The sequence below is a fragment of the Rhinopithecus bieti genome, unplaced genomic scaffold, assembly GCF_001698545.2.
Source record: "Rhinopithecus bieti isolate Rb0 unplaced genomic scaffold, ASM169854v2 scaffold_82461, whole genome shotgun sequence".
In the NCBI taxonomy this organism is placed as follows: Eukaryota; Metazoa; Chordata; class Mammalia; order Primates; family Cercopithecidae; genus Rhinopithecus; species Rhinopithecus bieti.
Window position 1 is genome coordinate 81291 of NW_016830244.1, and position 21547 is coordinate 102837.

General features: G+C 48.0%; 1 protein-coding gene across 2 annotated transcripts in view; it reads right to left on the reverse strand.

Moving 5' to 3' along the window:
• Positions 1-12034, reverse strand: part of TBC1D2B (TBC1 domain family member 2B) — an 84631-nt gene extending 72597 nt beyond the window's left edge. For both annotated transcript variants that reach the window (XM_017865340.1, XM_017865341.1), the window contains exon 1: positions 11596-12034. In XM_017865340.1, coding sequence (XP_017720829.1) covers positions 11596-11952 — 357 coding nt within the window. In that variant the 5' untranslated portion in view covers positions 11953-12034. The remainder of the gene's footprint in view (positions 1-11595) is intronic.
• Positions 12035-21547: the final 9513 nt, after the last annotated feature.

A 21547-nucleotide genomic window follows, 5' to 3' on the forward strand; every position in this document is an offset into this window, starting at 1 on the left:
TGTTTTAAGGTGGAGCTGGTGTCTTAGGAGTATCAGATGGTCGTCCTACATCATTGTTACCCACTTCTCTCTGGTGAAAAGCTAGAGGATCTGAAAGTAATTACCAGTTCTTTGGTGGTGGTAATCATTGCAATTCACCCTCCCAGAAATACCCAAAGATGCCAAGTGAACACTGTTCCCTCCAGGAGCCTCCCTCTGAATGCTCAGGGAGGAACCCTAGCATGCAGGGTCTGCCAGCCACTACGATCAGCACAGAAGACAGAAACCTTAGGGCTAATGGAGAATTGGGCCAAAAGTCATTCCTCTGGAGCATAGAAACTCAGAATGCAAAGAAGATATGCAGTTATAAACCACAGAGACTCAACCTGAGGATGGAGGGCTCACACTTCACTGGTCTCCACCCACGCAGTTTAGTTATTTCTAGTTCACTTAGAAAGCCACCATCATACAGGGTCAGTCTTTTCTTCACAGCCAAAGAGGACATTTATCATCGAGAGGGCAGCAGTGTTTCACAGGGAAGCCACAGAGATCTGCAGCAGAAGGGCTGGGATGCTGGAGAGAAATGCAGATTCCTGAGGCCCACTGTGGCCTGCCAACCAAAGGGGAGGAACCCCAGAATCTGCATTTTAACAGAAAGGAGGAGGAGTCTTTTCCATACAAAACTTGAGAACTGCAGTTCTGAGGGAGCTATTTGCCTTTAAAAGACAGAAACAAAAAAAAGTCTTATCAGCATGTTACCTCTAGGACAATATACACAAGAGAGTTGTGTGAACAGTATAAAAAGTGGTTCACTTCTAAGGCCAGAGGGTATGCCTTACAGAGCAGAATGAAAAGATACAGCCATCTGCCAACTGCCTGTTTTCCCTTGACAAACCAAAGAGAAAACTAAAGCCGCCTCCAAAGAGAAGCCCTCTGAAAAGGGATGCACCAGGCCTCAGTCTCTGCCAGGAAAACATCACTGATGCCTCCTATCAAGTCAACCCCCACTGGGAGTTTATAACCTGTGCTGTTAATTTCCAACCTCCATGTGACTAAACTTCCTAAATCTGTGCCCCAACACAAAATGGTTAAAGGTACAATTTGAGTCTCCGTATACAACTACTAAAAAAAGAATAAGCCCAATTTTCTACTAATGGATTAAGATAGATATATAAAGCCAGTATCATCAAACTGCTGGGTTTAAATGGTAAAATACTGTTCATGTGTTTGGAGAAGGTTTCAGTGGTAGGGTAGCTAGCTGTGGGACTCAAGTTTCCTCTCTGTATCATGCATGGGAAGGGGGCTGATCTCTGAGGGTCTCTCCAGTTCTAACTTTGGGATAATGACTCTTGAGCAAAAACAATGGATGCCTTCCTCCAGCTCACAGAGCCACCTATTGACAATGCCCTAACCACACCCAAAATAGACACAAAAGCTCCCTGAGGCCAGAGGCAAAGCTTGACTCCCGCTCAACAAAGTCTGTTTGGTGAATGGCCAGTTGGCTGCATCCATTTAGAAAGTTGGCCACCTTCTCTGCAAGCACAGCCTCTCCTGAACACCAGAGAGCTGGAGAGGAAAATGAATACTGGGCTTGCTGCCTAGAAATAATTCCTGTAATCCAAGATCAACATCTCTGATAACATTGGCCTGCCCACCTCCAGGCCACGGCCATGCCTGCCATCTGACAGTCAGCGACACAAGTCCCAGCCCAGAGGCAGTCTGCTCAAGGAAAGTCTGCTGGTACAGTAGCACTGGCCTAGGAAAGGTGCAGAAAGAAGAAGCACACAGGATCTCAGCTACCAAATCCCCACTTCTCACACTGGATTCCAGTTCTCCCAGGCAGTCTCTGCAAAGGCTAAGAAAATGGCCAAGCATGCAAACTCATTAGAAGATGGTGATTCCCAGCTTACTGGGAACACATGTTGCTGATCAAAGAGGAATTAAGTCTTTGAGCAGCTACACAATCACACCAACATTTACTAACTCCCTTTCCCACCTTCTTCAGGGAGTTTTTCTTGATAATCAGTTATACAGAACTCTCCAATTCTGCAATGTTCACCAAAATTGTTACACAAATCACAGATTTCTGGCCCTGGGCCATATCCAGATTAGTATTTTACATATGGATGCCCCCTCCCCTTCATTTCCTATGGAGAAGTGCCAGACCTCTCAGAATCAAAAAACTTGCAGACATGTGATATTAATCTCCCAGTGCTGAACACTACAGACAAACATGGTCCTCTTCAATGTTTTTTTCAAAACTCTTACAATTCTTTGATTACATCAGATGCTAAGCTATTTTTAAAGTTAACACTACAGTTTCTTAAATCAACGGAAAATTTTCACTGCTGTATTTGCAGCAAGAAGCATAGTGCTTAGAATATGACAGATGCTCAAAAATATTTGCTGAGTAAATGGACACTGCAAAAGTCCGTTTGACTATGGAATGAAAGCACACTACACACACACACACACACACACACACACACACACAGAGGATATGAGGGCTTAAAGCATGCATTTAGCCAACAAGCATCTAACAGGTGTTGGCATCCTCTAAGCATGAAAGGCACAGTAGTGAAATGCACTGACAAAATCTCCCAGGAGGTGATGCATTAGTAGGACACAACAGCAGACACTCAGAGTCTAGATCAGGGAGCAAAACCATCCTGAATCTCTAGCCGACTGAGGGCCTCCTGTGCTGGCTGGTAAGCTACTGCCTGCTGGACAATCCCCAAAGCTGCAGTATCCCCAGGGATCCTCTCAGCGTCTTGCCACTCACAAGCCCTCACATATCTGAGTGCTTAAGATGTTTACTGAACTGAGCACTCCAGGCAGAGTATTTCACAGAATACTAGTCAGAAGCCACTAACTAGTCACCACTATCCAGTTTACCATTTCCACATTGCATTCACTCTGTGAAAGCAAACAATACTCAGCTGAGGGCTGGCCTGATAGGTTATGGGTAGACCTGATCGAGTGTCATTAAGACCCCCACTACATAAATACCAGAACCGAAAACTGCTAATGAAAATGCCTCTCCCTCTCCCAATCTGACAGTCACTTCTACAACGGCGGGGTCTTTTTCTTTCTTTAGAGGAAGGGGGTGTTACTGTTTGTATTTTGTTCTGACTAGAGGTGGGAAGTCTGCACCTCAGTGGATCAAAGGTAAAAGCAACTGAGCGAGGAGACTGGTTCACCCCCCTCAGACGTGAGGTGGGAGCTGGTACACCTCTACCCCAAACACATCTGAACCCTCCTTCCATTTCTCAAGAAATCGTCATTTCCACAGATTAAGGAAACTGGTAATGTGCATATGAGCAAAGCAAGTGCAGCAGGACAGAAGTCAATGCCAGGGGCCATTAGGAATGCTTCAGGAAAGGAAGTCCACCAGGGTGGGCCGGCCCTAGCCACACACACGCCTGCCAAAGCAAGCTTCACCCATCACAACACCCACCGCTCAGAAACAATTAAGAAGCAACTGCTCAAGATAGGTTCAGCTTTGCATTTATCTACTTTTAAATCTGTTTGCATCAACCTTCGATGGGTTGCTACAACCTTCGATGGGTTAAATACATCAACCCTTCGTACCCAAACATGATAATCCTCTTAGTTACATAAAAATACTAGGCATGACCAAACCATCAGTGCCACAGTCCGAATGTCTGTGTCCCCGCCAAATTCATGTGTTGAGACCCAGTCCCCAAGATGATAGTATCTTTAAGAAGGAAGCCTTGTGGGAAGTCATTTAAGTCATGAGGGCAGAGCCCTCTGGAATGAGATCAGGGTCCTTATGAAAGAGGCCAGAGTGGTAAAAGGAATTTAAGGAGAAAAATACATTTAGAAAGATACATTCATACATACATATATACAAACACACATAGATGGAGTCCCCAGCGGGAACTTGCCTGTCCCCTTCTGCTATGAGGACACCACTAGAAGGCACTACCTCTAAAGCAGAGTGAGCCCTCACCAGACACCATATCTGCTGGTGCTTCCCAGCCTCCAGAACTATCAGAAATAAATTTCTATTGTTTATAAGCTACCCTGTCTATGGCATTTTTTCACAGCAGCACAAATGGCCTAAAACAATCTTTCTGGGAGCAGAAGAAAGAAAAAAAAAAAAAACCTATTTGTCAAACCCTGCTTAAAACTCTTCACTGACTCTAGCTCTTAAGACGAAGACAAAATCGTGCCCTGGCCCAAGGCCTGCCTCTTCCAAAGGCTATGTCCCCTCCACTCCTAGCTGCCACCGGGCACTCCTTGAGTCCCACATGCAACCAGCACCCCCACCTAAGGGCATCAGCTTATGCCATTTCCTCTCCACTCCCCACCCCACCTCCAGTCAACACCAACTCATCCTTTGTGTCTCAGTTCAAATGTTGCTTCTTCAGGAAAGTCTTTCCTAGCCCTGCCCCACCCATAAACCAGATCAAGATCCTGAACTATACATGCATTGCATATATTTCCTTTCAAACTTCCTAGCACTGGTTGGTGTTTGTTATATTTTATTAACGTCTGTCCCTCCCCTCCCCCCGCCCCGCCACCTACTGAAAGCTCCAGGAGGCCAGGGACTGTTTGTCTTGTCCAGTCGTATCCCCAGTGCCTAAGCACACACAGTGAGTGAATGAGTGGGAAGCTTCTGAGGCCTTCCTAGAACACAAGTCAGTCAACTACAGCCTGGGGTCATTTCCAGCCTCTGCCTATTTCTGTACAATCTACAAGGCAAGAACAGTTTTAACATTTTTATTTTGCTATTTTATTTTTTTGAAACAGGGTCTCCCTCTGTCACCCAGGCTGGGGTACAGTGGAGCAAACACAACTCACTGCAATCTCTACCTCCTGGGATCAAGCAGTCCTCCTGCCTCAGCCTCCCAAGTAGCTGGGACTAAAGACATGTGCCATCATGCCTGGCTATTTGTTTTTTGTTTTGAGACAGAGTTTCGCTCTTGTTGCCCAGGCTGCAGAGCAATGGCGCCACCTCAGCTCACTGCAACCTCCGTCTCCTGGGTTCAAGCAATTCTCCTGCCTCAGCCTCCCAAGCAGCTGGTATTACAGGCAACCACCACCATACCCAGCTAATTTTGTATTTTTAGTAGAGACAGGGTTTCACCATGCTGGTCAGGCTGGTCTTGAACTCCTGACCTCAAGTGATCCACCCGCCTCGGCCTCCCAAAAGTGCTGGGATTACAGGCGTGAGCCACCGCGTTCAGCCATACCTGGCTGGTTTTTTAATTTCTGTAGAGATAGGGTCTCACTTTGTTGCCCAGGCTGGTCTTGGACTATTGGGCTCAAGTGATACTCCCATCTCGGCCTCCCAAAGTGCTAGGATTACAGGAGTGAGCCACTGTGCCCAGCTAACATTTTTAAATGGTTGAAAAAAATCAAAAGATCATTTGCGAAACGTGAAAATTATATGAAATCCAAATTTCAGAGTCCATAACTAAAAGTTAAAACACAGCTATACTTCTATGGTTGTTTCTGTACTACAACAGCATAGTGACAGATATGGCAGAATGCGCAAAACCTAAAATAGTATGTGGCCCTTTACATAAAAGGTTTGCCTCTGCTATGACAGTGTCCTCAGAGTCCTGACCATGGGCATGAAACACATGAGACCCGAAAATACGGAACTGACTGTAAGCTCTCTCCTCTGGGGAAGGGTGAGTCATAACCCCCTTTTGGATTCCTGATGTCTGTTAGACTCAGTGGGCATTCACTGAATGGTTGCCACCTCCACGACATGAGTTCTGGCTGATCACTTCTAAAGGGTCAGGGCTCACACGAAAACCAGTGCTTACTGGATGATTATGTTCTTTTCATTCATTCAACAGATGTCTACCTAGGCACCTTTCCTTAGTCAGTTCAGGCTGTTATAACAAAAACACCACAGACTGAATGGCTTAAACAACAGAAATTTACTCCTCAGTTCTGAAGGCTGGAATGTCCAAAATCAAGGTGCTGGTCCATTCAGTTCCTGGCGGGGGCCCTCTTCCGCCAGGCAAAGGAATGCCTTTTTGCTGTATCCTCATAGGTGGAGAGGGAGATCATCTCTCCAGGGTCTCTTTTTATAAAGGCACTAATCCCATTCATGAAGGCTCCACCCTCATGACTTAATTACCTTCCAAAGGCCCCACCTCTAAATATTAGCACATTGGGAGTTGGCACTTCAACATATGAATTTTTCAGGAGCACAAACACTCGTGTATAGCACGTCTCCTTTGTGCCAGATACTGTTGCGGGAGTTGAGGATACACACAGTCCTTAGGGAGCTTACCCTCTGGTCAGCAGGAAATAGGATGGAGACTCCCCTGCAATGAGGACTGTGTGAGAGGCAGTGGGAGATGGAATGCCACTGTGATATCACAAGCACAATACTGGACTTGCCTTGAAGGAACTTACTAATTCGAAAGCCATGAAAAGTTAAATCCCCATAACTTAAAGAGTTAAATAATGCTTCAAGACTGAGCAGATGCCCTAGGGCAGAACAGCTTAGAAGAACCATACAGCAAAGAAGGCTGGTTCACCACATCTATTTTGTACTGAACACACTATGATTACCCAAGCCAACAAATGTTTGTCATTAAGAGAAATTTCAACACCAGGGAATGTGCGTTCCCACAAAAGTGGGTTAAGAATAGGGGTACACAGCTATTCAGTTACGTGTGGCTCAGAAACCAATACACATGCCCATTTAGCACCAAGCACCTACAGAGGGAGGAATTCATTTGCTGACGGTCTGATGACGCTCTCTTGCTCCAAAGACTGCAGAGATCTGGAAGATCAAGGCTGTTTAAGCTTCACCCTTGGTCAGTCACATGCTCTCCTTCCCCTAAGTGCCTCAGATTCCAGTAAAGCTCCATGAGAAGACTCCAGCACCCCTACACACAGAGAGACGCGCACAGGAAGCATCAGCTTCTGCTAGACCCTTGCAGCAGTTTCCAGACATGTCCAGTAAAAGGTACTAGGTATCCTGGTAAAGAACTGGGCAGTAAAATGTTCCCTTGTGATACTCACTATCCAAAAACGACAGATATCTAATGCAATAAAAGGAAAGACTACTGCTACACCTTATCTGATCCACAACAAAGTCAAAAAAAAGTAGACTTGTCAGAACAGACAATACAATTAGATCCTCCACATTTTAGACATTCACTGTTCCTGGAGCCTCTACTTTCAGAGAGGGACTGAGTCTAGCTTCATGATGTTGGCAAAATCACATCCCCTCTCTAGCCTCTATTACCTCATAAAGCACTAGATCAAATCCCTAAGTTTGGGAATAGAGGAGTTTACCAAGAAATTCCTAAATCAGCTTTCATTAAGACTTACATAGAAAAACATTTTGAAAAAGCCCAACAAAACCACAGCTTCTCCAGAGAAGGCTGAAAGATGCTTTTAAATTAAAAAAACATATGATAATAGAATAAGAAAATTGCTGATTTTCTTTACTTTTAACCCTCTGTGATAAGAAATGGTATTTGTAAAATTATACACAACTAGCTGAAGTCTGAGCAGCACTAAATCCTAACTTAAAATCCTTAGAAATCAGGGTCTCCTCTATAGCTGGGCAGCCCTGAAGTGAAACATTAAGGCTTAAGGGGATCAGTTTTTGCATCTGAAAGACAAAAAGGAAGATAAATTGGTAATTTCCATACTTAACACCATAAAGTTTTTACTCCTACAGCTCAAAAGAAATAACTGTACAATGAAATTTAACTTTCTTAAAACACACCCCTGGCCGGGCACAGTGGCTCACATCTGTAACCCCTGCACTTTGAGAGGCAGAGGCAGGTGGATCACAAGGTCAGAAGTTTAAGACCAGTCTGGTCAATATGGTGAAACCCCATCTCTACCAAAAATACAAAAATTAGCTGGGCGTGGTGGCGCACGCCTATAGTTCCAGCTGCTCGGGAGGCTGAGGCAGGAGAACTGCTTGAATCCGGAGCCAGAGGTTGCAGTTAGCAGACTGTACCACTGCACTCCAGCCTGGGCAACAAAGTAAGACTCCGTCTAAAAAAAAGGGGGGGGGGCAGGGTTTTAGAGTAGGGGTGTTTGTTTGTTTGTTTTCTGAGATGGAGTCTCACTCTGTCGCTCAGGCTGGAGTGCAGTGGTGTGATCTCGGCTCACTGCAACTTCCACCTCCCGGGTTCATGCGATTCTCCTGCCTCAGCCTCGCGAACGGCTGGGACTATAGACGTGTGCCACTATGCCCAGCCAATTTTTGTATTTTTAGTAGAGACAGGGTTTCACCATATTGGCCAGGCTGGTCTCGAACTCCTGACCTCAAGTGATCCACTCGCCTCGGCCTCCCAAAGTGCTGGGATTACAGGCATGAGCCACCGCGCCCGGCCTTCTCCTCCCTTCTTCCAGAAAGCCTTGCCTGGTTTCCATTCCCATTGTTGTATATAGCTAACACTTGGTACTATCTTACTCTGTGACCAATTTAATTTTACATGTCAAAATACTCCTCCATTGTAAGTAACCCAAAGGAAAACGTATTTCCTTTCTTTAAAAAAAGAAATATTCTGAACCTACAAAAAGATGGATAGCATAACATGACAAACAATGACCCAGTCCAAGAAATAAAACACTGCAAAACAACAGGAGAAGCCCTGAGGCACCCATTCCCAATCACATCCTCCCTCTTCCCATCAGAGGCAACCACCACCTGGAAACCAGGGCTCATCAGCCCCATGAAGCTATTCTCCTCGCAAAAGAGCATACATCCTTATGATCTGTAGTACTGTTTCACATGATCTTCCTAACCTTTCTATAAGTGGTATCATTCTGAACACAATCAGTCTGTAACTTACTTCTTGTTCAATTTTATTGTTTGTGAGAGTAATCCACGTTGACACCTATAGCTCTAGTTCCTTTGTTTACTACTGCATAATATTCCATTACATGAATACACTACATATTTGGCCAAAGACACAGCTTGATATTTCATATGCCATGTAGTGCCTACTATTTTCCATACCACTACGGAAAATGTGCCAGCCATTTTCCATAACATTCTCCAGAATCCTCAGAGCCACCTAATGAGGAAGGTATGATTCCCACTAGACCAAAGAGGAAACTGGAGCAGAGAAGTGGTGTAATTTGTCCAATATGTGTGAGCAGCAGACTCCTGCTTCAAGTTCAAGTCCATCCAAATTTAAAGCCACACTTCTGACAATGCATGCACCTTGTAACCCTGCTTATGTAGATTCAGATTATTTTTTATTTATTTATTTACTTTTGAGACGGAGTCTGCTCTGTCACCCAGTCTGGAGTGCAGTGGTGCAATCTCTGCTCACTGCAAGCTCCGCCTCACGGGTTCACGCCATTCTCTTGCCTCAGCCTCTCGAGTAGCTGTGACTACAGGTGCCCGCCACCACACCCGGCTAATTTTTTGTATATTTAATAGAGATGGGGTGTCACCATGTTAGCCAGGTCTCAATCTCCTGACCTTGTGATCCTCCCACCTCGGCCTCCCAAAGTGCTGGGATTACAGGAGATTCAGATTATTTTAATGAAAAAAAAAACTGATAGAGGGCTCTACAGTCATCTGGGAAAAATGTGAAACATGATGCTCTAGTTTCTTTAACAAACATTCCACAGGAAATTAATTCGACACAGGGACAGCCCGTATGCACACTGAGGAAGAGCCTCTGCCTTTGGCAAAGGTCTCCCACTAGGGTCATTCCCAAGATTATACAGGCACTCTCTAAGTAATCCTGAGTAGGACTGCAACCCGAGTTGGTTTTCTTTGGGGAACAGGCTGTCTGCACACACTTACAGACAGGACAGGGGAGCCCAAGAGAACATGGGAATCAGATCCTACTTGAACTGGCAAAAGCTGAATCAACAAAGCTCTAAGAACATCTCCAGGGAGCAGCTCCAGCTGTTAGCAGCTCTGGGGTCTGAGGAACAGTCCTCAGCTTATAAGGCCAGGCGCTTGCCTACTCTGTTCTCCACGCGGCCAACTCTGAGAGCGCTTTCATACATCCCAGCCCAACCCTGTTGTCCTGGAGAAAGCCCAACTTGGGAATAGGTAAGAGTGAGAGTGAGGGTGGAGACTCATAGGAACTAGGCAGGCAGCAAAGCCTGGAGAAAGGATACCCAGCTCCAGGCCTGGGCCCAGATCCCTCCAGGTGCTCAAAGCAGGTAGGCTCCTAGGAGGTGAGAGTCTAGTCCCCCAGGACTCCCAAGGACAGGGGAGGCCTTTCAGCACCAGGACTCCTGACTCTACTCTCCTGCTTCTACACTGTATCTCTCATTGTGTCTGTCCACTGGAGAATTAAAGGAGCCTCAAAGGAGCAAGTCATAACTGGCTGAAGCGACCCCCTCCCACCTCTCCTGGACAAAGCAAGGAGCAAGAAAACAGGCTCTGCCACCTACTTGTTGTGTCACCTTAGCTGAAGCATTCCTGTCCACTCTGGAGGGAAATGTAGTGGACTGTCTCTAAGGGCCCTGCCATCTCTGACTCTTTCTGTCTACAGTGCTGAATGCACTCTGGCTCACGCCTGGCATCCCAGCACTTTGGGAAGCTGGATGGGGAGGATGGTTTCAGCCCAGGAGTTCGAGACTAGCCCGGGCAACATAGTAAGACCGCGTTTCTTAAAAAAAAAAAAAAAGAAAAAATTAATTAGCCAGGCGTGGGGGCCTGCGCCTGTGGTCCCTGCTACTTGGGAGGCTGAGGTGGGAGGATCGCTTGAGCCCAGGCATAGAGGCTGCAGTGAGCCGAGATCGCACCCCTGCACTCTAGCCTGGACAACAGAACGAGATCCTGTCTCAAAAAGAATAAACAAATAAATAAAAGCACTAACATTTACTAAGCAGTTTAGAGTATAATTCATTTAATCCCAACACCCCATGAGGTTGATACTACTGCTACCCCATTTTACAGAGGAGGCCGCTGCAGCACAGAGCGGTTCACTGAGGTACCAAGGTTATAGGCAGAGTTCTTTCTTTTTTCATTTGAGACAGAGTCGCTCTGTCCCCCAGGCTGGAGTGCAGTGGCGCATCTCGGCTCACTGCAAGCTCCGCCTCCCGGGTTCACGCCATTCTCCCGCCTCAGTCGCCCAAGTAGCTGGGACTACAGGCGGCCGCCACCACGCCCGGCTAATTTTTTGTATTTTTAGTAGAGACGGGGTTTCACCGTGTTAGCCAGGATGGTCTCGATCTCCTGACCTCGTGATCCACCCGCCTCGGCCTCCCAAAGTGCTGGGATTACAGACGTGAGCCACAGCGCCCCGCCAGCAGAGTTCTAAAGGAGGCCGGGAGGGTAGAAGCCTACGCTTACAGGCCTGGGAAGGCTGCACGGGACATCCACGGGATGGTGGGGGTCGGGAGACACCAGAGAGGGGCCCGAGGTTAGGCGCAGAGGGGATAATGGGTTAAGGTGTCTGAGGAAGGAGGTGGGGCTGGGTAGCCCCAGCCAGACTGGCCGAAGCCCAGGTAGAGGGGTGAAGATAGGAATGAGGGCGGGATGTGGAGAAGCAGGGAAAGGCAGGCCGACGTGGACAGGGGCGAGGAGGCCTTGGAGGAAGGAGGGTGGATGGCGCAAGCCCGTGGTCGAGGCAGGGGGCGCCTGCGGAAGCGCGAGGGCGGCTTTGGGGCGCGCGGTCCCACCTTGAGCACCGTGACGGCTCCTGCGCTGTGCACCTGGAAGTGCGCGGGCGGCTCCGCGCCCGGCTCCGCCGCCTCGTCGGGGCCCTGGTAGCTGAAGCAGGCGTCCGCGATGTCCAGGTGGCCGAGGGGCAGCGCGTCCTGCGGACTCTTGAAATAGTAGAGGTAGCAGCGGCGCGCGTCGAACACGAACCAGCGGCTGCGGTAGCCGCGCAGCGGGCCTTTGCCCGACAGCTTCTGCAGATAGCCGCACAGCCGCGCTGGCTCCCGCGCGGGACCCGCCCCGGGCTCCGCTGCCGCCCCCTGAGCCGCGCCCTCGCCGCCGCCGCCCTCCTCCGCCCGGGATCCAGCCCCCGGCATAGCTACAGCGCGCCAACAGTAGGAGCCCGCGCCCGCGCCCCGCGCCTTGGCGCCACCGCCGCTGCGCCCCCTACCCCTCCGCGCCGCCCCATCGCTCCGCAAGGCCCGCGGGTGCGCAAAGCAGCCTGGGACTTGTAGTCCCGCCCCCGCCCGCCCGCCAGCCTTTGCCTCCGCAGCCCCCGGAAACAGGGTCCTGCGTCCAGCATCCCTGCGAGTCGGTTGCCTTCGTGCTACCTGTGCTCCAAGTCCTCGCCCTGCGGGGTGAAGCAATGGTCTATTTCTTTACGGCAGTGTAAGTACATGGGAGTGTGCATCTCTCAAAACCCAACGGAGTGTCCACTTAAAACTGCATTTCACACTCTGTACCTTTTTCTAAAACTTGATTTTAAATCTCCCTCCTGCCAGAGTCTCAAGCTAATATTGTAAAAATGAGACAGCCTATTGCCTGGTGCTGAGTGGGTGCTCAGTAAATATTTGCAGAATTCATGAAAGCCAAAGCGTTTCCTGCCTCTCCAGACCTCAGTTCGTTCATTGAATTCAACATATATTTATTGAGCGCCTTCTGAATGCCAGGTACAGTTCTGTATGCCAGGCCCTGGCGGATATAGCAGTGAACAAACCAATCATTCTCCTGCCCTCCTGAAGATTATATTCTAGTAAGGCAAGGAGGTGATACACAAGAAAGCAGATAAAAGTAATGTGTGCTACGTTGTATAAATGCCGTGATGACATGTAAATATTATCACTTAAAATAGCACCTAGTATTTATCAGTGCTTTATAGATTAACTTATTTGAACACTCACAACCTGAGAAGGCAAATCTATTGCTTTGTAATAAAGCAAAGAGAAAGAATGAATAAGACTAAGTATTTGCTAGCAAAACAGGGTGACTATAGTCAAAAATAATATAATTGTACGTTTAAAAATAACCAAAAGAGTATATAATACAGGCACCGTGGTTCATGCCTGTAATCCCAGCAGTTTGGGAGGCCGAGGTGGGCGGATCACCTGAGGTTGGGAGTTCAAGACCAGCCTGACCAACATGAAGAAACCCCGTCCCTACTAAAAATACAAAATTAGCCGGGCATGGTGGCCCATGCCTGTAATCCCAGCTACTTGGGAGGCTGAGGCAGGAGAATCTCTTGAATCCAGGAGGCGGAGGTTGCAGTGAGCCAATATCATACCATTGCACTCCAGCCTGGGCAACAAGAGCGAAACTCTGTCTAAAAAGAAAAAAAAAAGTATAATTGGATTGTTTGTAACACAAAGGATAAATGCTTGAGGTGATGGATAACTTACTTACCCTGATATGATTATTATGCCTTGCATGCCTGTGTTAAAATATCTCATGTAATCCATAAATATAAACACCTATTCCCACAAGAATAAAAAATAAAATAAATAAAAAGCAAAGTGAGAGGATGAGGTGAGGGGGCAGGTAGCAGGCTGCTCCCCCAGGACAGGCAAGGAGGCTGGTCTGATCCTGTGACGCGGAGCACAGACCTAGATGATGGGAGGGACAGGGGCAACCAGAAATATGGGTGAAGCATTCCAGGGAGAGAGAATAGTGAATACAAGAGCTCACTTTATTCAAAGGAAAAAGGAAGTGTATAGCTACATTTGCGAAGGTCCAAACCAAATATCTCACCCTTATAGATTTGCGTGTTTTATACAGACACACTGAAAGACCCGGGAGGAAAACTGACCTTTCTGAGCTAGACAGGGACACAAATTATACTGCCTGTTTAGAGCCACCCAGGTAGGAAGGGCAGGCTCTGGGTCCTTACCCAGCCCACCGACTCTCTGCAGGCCCTACAGTGGCACCACACAAGTGTTCCTTTCCTGGGGCCTGTCAGAGGTCTGGCTGGGGTGGCCACAGCAAGGGTGCTCCCACCTTAGCCCTCTCCACCTGTCTTTGAGCACGGTCAGCACAGTGTTAAGGACTGGACTCTGACTTCCCACTGACCGGATGTGTCTCATAACTCTGCCACTTACCAGAGGCATGACCTTGGGCAAGTGATTTAACCTCTCTGGGCCTCAGTCTCTTCATTTATAAAATGGGGTTGATAAATACAAGTAGCTATCTCATGCTGTTGTTATTGGAAGGGTTATGTGAGAAATGCATATGAAAGTGCTTAGCATGGTGCCTCACACAGAGTAAGCACTCAGCACGTATCAGCTGTTATTATTATCATCATACAGTTAACACCAATGTCTTCCTCATTAGTCAGCAGATTCGGAGAGGAGGAATCCAACAGTCAGACGGGGCCCAGACAAGGAAGGCCAGAGACTGCGGTGCTGCAGGAATGGAGTGGGCTGCTCTCAGGAGTGAGGGGTCCAAGTTCAATTTGGGCTTCACCATGTATGTAAAAGGGGCTGTGACTAATTGGCTTGTGGGGTAGGCAGTCATGGTGGGGTCTGATCTTGAAATACTGTGGGAAAGGGAAGAGCTGGGAGAACCAGGTCTGTATTGCTGTAGTATGGGGAGGCAACGGGACAGGGGAGGGTGTAGCCCATCTCTTCTAGCTCTATCAGTAAGTTATGAGGAAGTGGGGGTGACATGACCTGTGGTCCCAGAGGACAGTACCAAGATCCGTGAGGTGTCTTATGGGGACCAATGTTTGCTAGGCCCAAGAAAGGAGGCACGAGCCCCGCTCCTGTACTGAGAGTCTGGGCTGGCTGGCCAGGGCTAGGCAGATGGAACGGGACAAGGGTGCTGTTTTAAGTGGTAATCATTTACATGTCATCACGGCATTTATACAACATAGCACGCATTACTTTTATCTGCTTTCTTGTGTGTCACCTCCCTGCCTTACTAGAGTATAATCTCCACGAGGGCAGGAGAATAATTGGTTTATTCAATGCTGTATCTGCCAGGGCCTGGCATACAGAACCGTACCTGCTGTCTGTGCCCCTCAATGGGCAAGCTAGACTTCAGCCTGGATCCCCTACACCTGAGCCCCTAGTCCTTCCCTGGTCACCCAGCACAGACGAGCTGGGGCCATTTTAAAGTGCTTGCAGGGCTGGGCGTGGTGGCTCACGCCTGTAATCCCAGTACTTTGGGAGGCCAAGGAGGGCAGATCACAAGGTCAGGAGTTTGAGACCAGCCTGGCCAACATGTTGAAACCCAATCTCTACTAAAAATAGGAAAATTAGCTAGGTGCGGTGGCAGGCACCTGTAATCCCGGCTACTCGGGAGGCCGAGGCAGGAGAATCGCTTGAGTCTGGGAGGAGGAGGTTGCAGTGAACCAAGATCGTGCCCCTGCACTCCAGCCTGGCAACAGAGGGAGGCTCTGTCTCAAAAATAAATAAATAAATAAAAATAAATAAAATGCTTGTAGGCCACTGCTCTCTTCCTTCCGGAGGCCACACCTTACATCATATCAAATATATTAAAATACCCTACATCCCGTAGTAAACATACACATAATTTTTGCTATAAAAATGTTTTCAGGAATATCCATAATTGTGCTCTTGATATTATCTAATTATGAGTTTTCATTTTGATTTTTAATTGGCTGATTTCTGGGCAATCATCACATCTATGTGGGAATTTTGGCCAAGTGAGAGAAACCTAACCTAGAAATTATTCTCAAATGTAATGACCCTTTTTTTTTTTTTTTTTTTTGAGATGGGTCTCATTGTGTCACACAGGCTGGAGTGCGGTGACGCTACCTCGGCTCACTGTAACCTCCCCCTCCTGGGCTCAAGCTATCCTCCCACTTCAGCCTCCTAAGTAGCTGGAACCACAGCGCAGCACCATAGTCAGCTAATTTTTGTATTTTTTGTAGAGATAGGTCTTTGCCATGTTGCCCAGGCTGGTCTCAAACTCCTGGTCTCAAGTGATCCTCCCACCTTGGCCTCCCAGAGTGCTGGGATTAAGGCATGACCCATGGTGCCCAGCTCTGTTATGACATTTTTATGATGGCTATAAAGGTGACATGTTACGTGTGTAGATATTTAATTAGATGTTCATTAATTCTAATTTTGCTGTTTTTCTTGGGTTTTAGAGCCGATACATTTTTCTTAGGCCACAAACATTTCACAGGCCCCTCAAGCTGCCAGGCCCAGGCACTGAGCCTTTTAGTATACTAGGGGCCTGGCCCCTGCCTCGGTCTCACCAGGTTCAGAATATGGCCCTCTGAGGAGCCTGCACAGACACAGGCCTGAGTCCCCAGTGAGAATTGTAAAGTGTGGAAGCCTCAAGGCCAACAGCAATGTCTCAGGAGGGTCCCCTGGAGGGCCCTGAGTCTCTGTCTACCCGGCCAGGCTTGGGAAGTGGCCCAAGCCTTCCAAGGATCCCTAGAGCCTCCAGAATCAATCCGAAAACCCTCTTGACTCTCTAGACCTCCCCCAGGCCCCTCTTCCCCACTGACTCTCTCAAGGCCCTGCTGGAATGCTTTTTATTTCATGAACAAACCCTTCTCCCCTCATTCCTAGGGCCATGAGCTGAGGAGAACTAGGCAATGGGGCTTTATCTCATCTCTCTTAGTACCTCCATTTTCAATTTGGACAATGTTTATAGTTTATGTAAATAAATATAGCTTCAGTTCTTCCCAAGGGCCGCCTCCATGGAAATGTTGGGGTTGTCTCTGGTGGTTCCTAGTTCCCTAGAACCTTTGTAAATGATTTGTTGACTTTCGCAGTTCCTGAGGTCTCTTATATTAAACAGCAATGTCCTGTGGTCAGGGCCAGCTTTGTACAGCCTGTGTACCTCCCCTGCATCTAGTACAGGCATGAGAGGTGTTGAAGGGTCTGCCCTGCATGCCCATGTAAGCCCCTGCTTCCTTGAGCCTTCCAGGAACCCAGTGACCAGAAGGAAGCAGCCACCCAGGAGGAAGTAGCCGGTGTTTATTGAAAAGGGGAAATTTGGGCAGTAAACTTGCTCCTACATGGCCAGCCTCTGGGAAAACCCTAGGGGAATACAGAGCCAGAGACTCATCCTAGGTCAGTCTCCCCAGAGTTGATAGCATGTGCCCAGAGGCCTCTGAAGAAGCACTCACTGCACACTGCCTTTGTAACTGCCAGACCCCAGGGAGACGGAGCTGGCCGAGATGCTGACCTCCCATTGGAGGAGTGCACAGATCTGCAGGAGGCCCAGAGAGGAAAACAGCCTTATCACCTGTATGCTGTGTGCCCCCGGGCATGTCCCCGCCCTCTCTGGGCTGCAGTTTTCCACCTGCACAGCAAGGAGATGGATGGCTAAGTGATCTCCAAAGGCCTGCCCCTGCCTGCTCTGAAACGCAACAGTGGCGTGAGACACAGCTGTGAGGGCCTGCAGTCATTCTTCCCACAACTCTGCAGGCCGGTGGAGGCTGTGCTCTTTTCAGTCCCCATGCTCAAAGCCCTCTGGATTGTTGCAGCCATCACAACCAAGCTGCCCCCTCCCCTCAGGGCTCCACTCCATCTACAGGCTTGGCTGCCCACTGCAGTTGGTGCAAGCATGACCCCTTTGAGGTGACACTTTTGCATCATATGACCCTGGGCCCTGATGGAGAAGCAGTCCTAATCACCACCCCCATCCAGGGCACAAATGGAGGCCTGTGTCCCTGAGGTAGAAGCAGAGATGGCTCTGTTCCTTGGGGGTTGGACAATGCTATCCTGGTAGGGCCTTGTGAAGGAAGTTGGCCTGATGAGGAGTGGGTGGGGTGGGTGAAGAAGGTTGGGGGACTGGAGCTGTGAATGGGCCGAGCATTGGAGGGCTAGGGGCAGGCCAGAGAAGAGCAAGGCCAACCTCAGAGCAGATGATGCTTTGACCAGAGCACACAGCTGCCACAGGGAGACCCCAGACCAGCGAGTGGGCTTTCCAGGTATATCCGCAAAGCTCTGAAAGGGGGCACCCTGCACCAAGCCTACTGCACTGGTGGGAAGTTGTTGGGGGGACTGGGGCAGTGGTAGAGTAGCAGGGGAGTGGTTTTGAAATAAAGAAGGGGGCTGGGCCTGATGGCTTACACCTGTAATCCTAGTACTTTGGGAGGCTGAAGCAGGTGGATCACTTGAGCTCAGGAGTGCGAGACCAGCCTGGGCAACATGGCAAAACCCCATCTCTACCAAAAAATTAGCTGGGCATAGTGGTATATGCCTATAGTCCCAGCTACTTGGGGGTCTGAGGCAGGAAGATTGCTTGAGCCCAGGAAGTCAAGGCTGCAGCAAGCTGAGATTGCACCACTGCACTCCAGCATGGGTGACAAAGTGAGACCCTGTCTCTAAATAAATAAGTAAATAAATAAATAAATAAATAAATAAGGAGCGGTGGGAGCTTGGGCCAATCTCCCAGCCTCTCTGTGCCTCAGCTTCCTCAAATGTACAATGGGGCATAATAACATCTACCCCCAGAGCTGCTAGGGACTTAAATGAGCCAGTAAATGCAAAACACTCGATACAGTCCCTGATGTACAACAAGTCTCAGTTTGGTAACTAATTCATTTAACAACCCTGGCCCCTGCTCTTTGCCTCTGGCTGGTGATGGGTGGTGCTGAGAACTCACCACAGGACTAGGCCTGGCCCCCACTGCAGGAAACTCTCAGTTTTGTCAAGTGGGAGAGCCTCAGAGAGAACAGCCCCAGCAAAGGAGCCCAAGGCTCTCAGACCCTCCTGAACCGTGGACTCTGGCTTCCAGTAGGCCTCATTTCCCTACCAAATTGTCAAGCAAATCTGCATACCTCCTGGCTCTTTTTCTGAGAGGGAACAAATCTGAGGTGCTGGCCAGTCTCCCAGCCCTGGGGCCAGGGTACTGAGGCTCGGACTGATAGAGGCCTGGGTGTCTCTGGGAGCTGATAGAGGATAGAGGGTTGGCAGGGGCTCGGTGCCAGGCAGTCAAAGCCAGCATGGGAGTTAGGGAGAGTCACACTGCCCCAGGAGCAGGGGAGCACTGGACCCTGAGGAGGCAATGAGCTGCAGCTGCAGAGGCCCTGTGTCCTTCCTGTTACCGCCCTGTTCCCAGGGCCTGGCACCCAGCCCAGCACAGCATAGTCCCCTCTACCTTCACCTTCCTGCTTCCTAGAGGCCCTCAGGCTCTCCCCTTCCCAGTGCCCCCATCACTCAGGCAAATCTGATCTTGGACACTTCCACCCTTCCCACACAAGCAACAGGGACTAAAACCCACTTTGAGATCAAGCATTTTAACTGAAAGCCTAAAGAGATGCTGTTCTTATGGTGGAAGTTCAGGCATCCTTCTGGTTGGGCAAAGGGGTCTACGAAAGGAGTTTAGAGTGTACTTATGTGAGCAAAGCAATGAATAGGGAAGCAGGAAGAAGGCAGTCAGGATACATGATGATGACAGGCACAGAAAAGACCCAGAAGAAATAGATACTGGAGTGGGAGGAATGTTTTTAAATGTGTTTCTTATTTGGAAGTTTGAATACATTGACTATTGATTTTGAATTAATGCATTTTTAAAGTATTTAAAGAGTTTGGGTAGCAGGGAAAATGGCTGGAGCAATGGCATGGGCGGAGGATGCAGCATGTATGGGGGAGGAGGATGGGGTACCAGGTTCTCGTCTTGGCCCTGCCATGGACTTACTCCTTGTCTTGGACAGACCATTTCCATTCTTGAGTTTCAGTGTCCCTGTCTTTATAACGGGAAAAAATGGGGACAGTAATACTACCTTGTATACCTGCTATAAAGATGAAAGGAAATCATATATGTGTGTATGTGAAGTACTTGGCACATGGTAAGGGCTCAAAATCATTAGGAATCTACAGAGGACCTCCGTTTTCCCAGCTGTAAAGAGAGGGGAAGGGAGACAGGGTTAATTAAGAGACAAGCCCAGGGGCCCCAGCTGCCCAAGCAGCTAGGTGTACCAGGTCTCTGCAACTGGGCCCCACAGTGGCCATCTGGCCTCCAAAAGGCTGTAGAACGAGAGTTCTCAAAATCGTGGTCCTTAGTCCCTTGTCTTCCCTATGGTCCCTAAACTGATCCCAAAACTTGTCCCTTCTCCAGCTGTCATGAGCAAACAGTAAGCAACTCTGAAGAATTTCATTTTTACATGGGACTCAGAAATACTCACTAGTGAGGCCGGATTATCTATAGCGAAATTAACTTGTGTCTTGTTCTTGCTGCTGAAACTGAGAAGTACACTGACAAAGCAGCCTCTTTGATCTAAGGGGTGGTTTTCCGCTCTGGGCTGTCAGGAGCAGAGACTAGAGGCCCAGAGCACCCCAGATGGGTGCTTTATGGCTCAGATGAGGCTGGCAATGTTTTTAAGGCCATGGTAGGTCCAGGGCACTCTCACCTTTGGAGTCCCCATCTCACTACTATCAAATATATATAATTTTAAATGGCGTGGCCACATTTTACAAAAAAAAAAAAAAATATGTCTTTTGCTTTAAGCTTTTTGGAAAGGATAATTCTTATGAATTTGCTTCTGAAATGATTTGGCCTTGAGGAATTCATTTCATTTACAATTGGTAATGATTTCTTGGCAGTTTTCTTGCATACTTGGGGATTTTTGTGAGCTAAGATAATCTGGCCTCCAAACCATTTTCAGATGTGATGAAACCTTTATGAATGCTAAATGAAGCTGATGCAATATTACATAGTATAGACATTTACTTATCCATTTATTCATTGTGATTTTGCATTTTTCTCCTTTTGAATTTTGGAGCCAATACTGGTTGTTTGTTTGTTTCTTCCAGATCTTAGATCTTTTTATAGGCCCTTGGAAAGTTCCCAGTACCTGGACATTGTCCTATGGATAAAATAGAACAGCCTGTGTTGGGTGGGAGAAGGGCTGAGGGGGACCTCTCTGGACACTGCCCTCCCCAACCAGCAGCCATGTTGGAAAGATGGCAAGAGGAAGTCACTCAGTGGCTTTGAGGGGCCAAAAGCATCACAATAACATTGGTGACTTTTCTGGACCAGCAATAGCCCTCTCCCCTGGTTTTTCTTGCATGCTGGGGGCCTCAAAATGACTGAACTTGAAAATATTATTCATCCATGTATTCAATATTTACTGAGCCATACATCAATACAACCCTTAAAGAAAGCAATTTGGCATCATCTGTTAAAATGACAACTGCAAATACCCTTTGATTCAGCGATTCCACTTTTGAGAATGTGTTTCATGGATGTATTTATTCTTACACTTAATCAAATCCATATAAGGTTATCCATTGCTGCATTTTCAGGAATTAAAAAAAATGGAAACAACTCAAATGATCATCAATAGAGGACTGCTTACAAAAATTATGATGTATTCATACAATGGAATAATATGCAGCTGTGAAAATAAGAATGGCACCCCTCTCTTTAGTCTTATGGAAGGAGTGCCAAGATATACTGTTGAATTTTTTTACAAGGCAAGGTGCAGAATACTGTATAGTACTCTACCTTTTATGTAAGAAGGTGAGGAAAATAAGAATATACATACTTGGCTGGGCACAGTAGCTCATGCCTATAATCCCAATAACTTTAGTATCAGATACTCAAGAGGCTGAGGTGTGGGAGGATTGCTTGAGCCCAGGAAGTTGAGGGTGCAGTGAACTGTGGTTGCACCACTGCACTCCAGCCTGGCCAACAGAGCAAGGCTCTGTCAGAAAAGGAAAGGAAAGGAAAGAGAAGAAAGAAAGGGAAGGGAAGGGGAGGGGAGGGGAG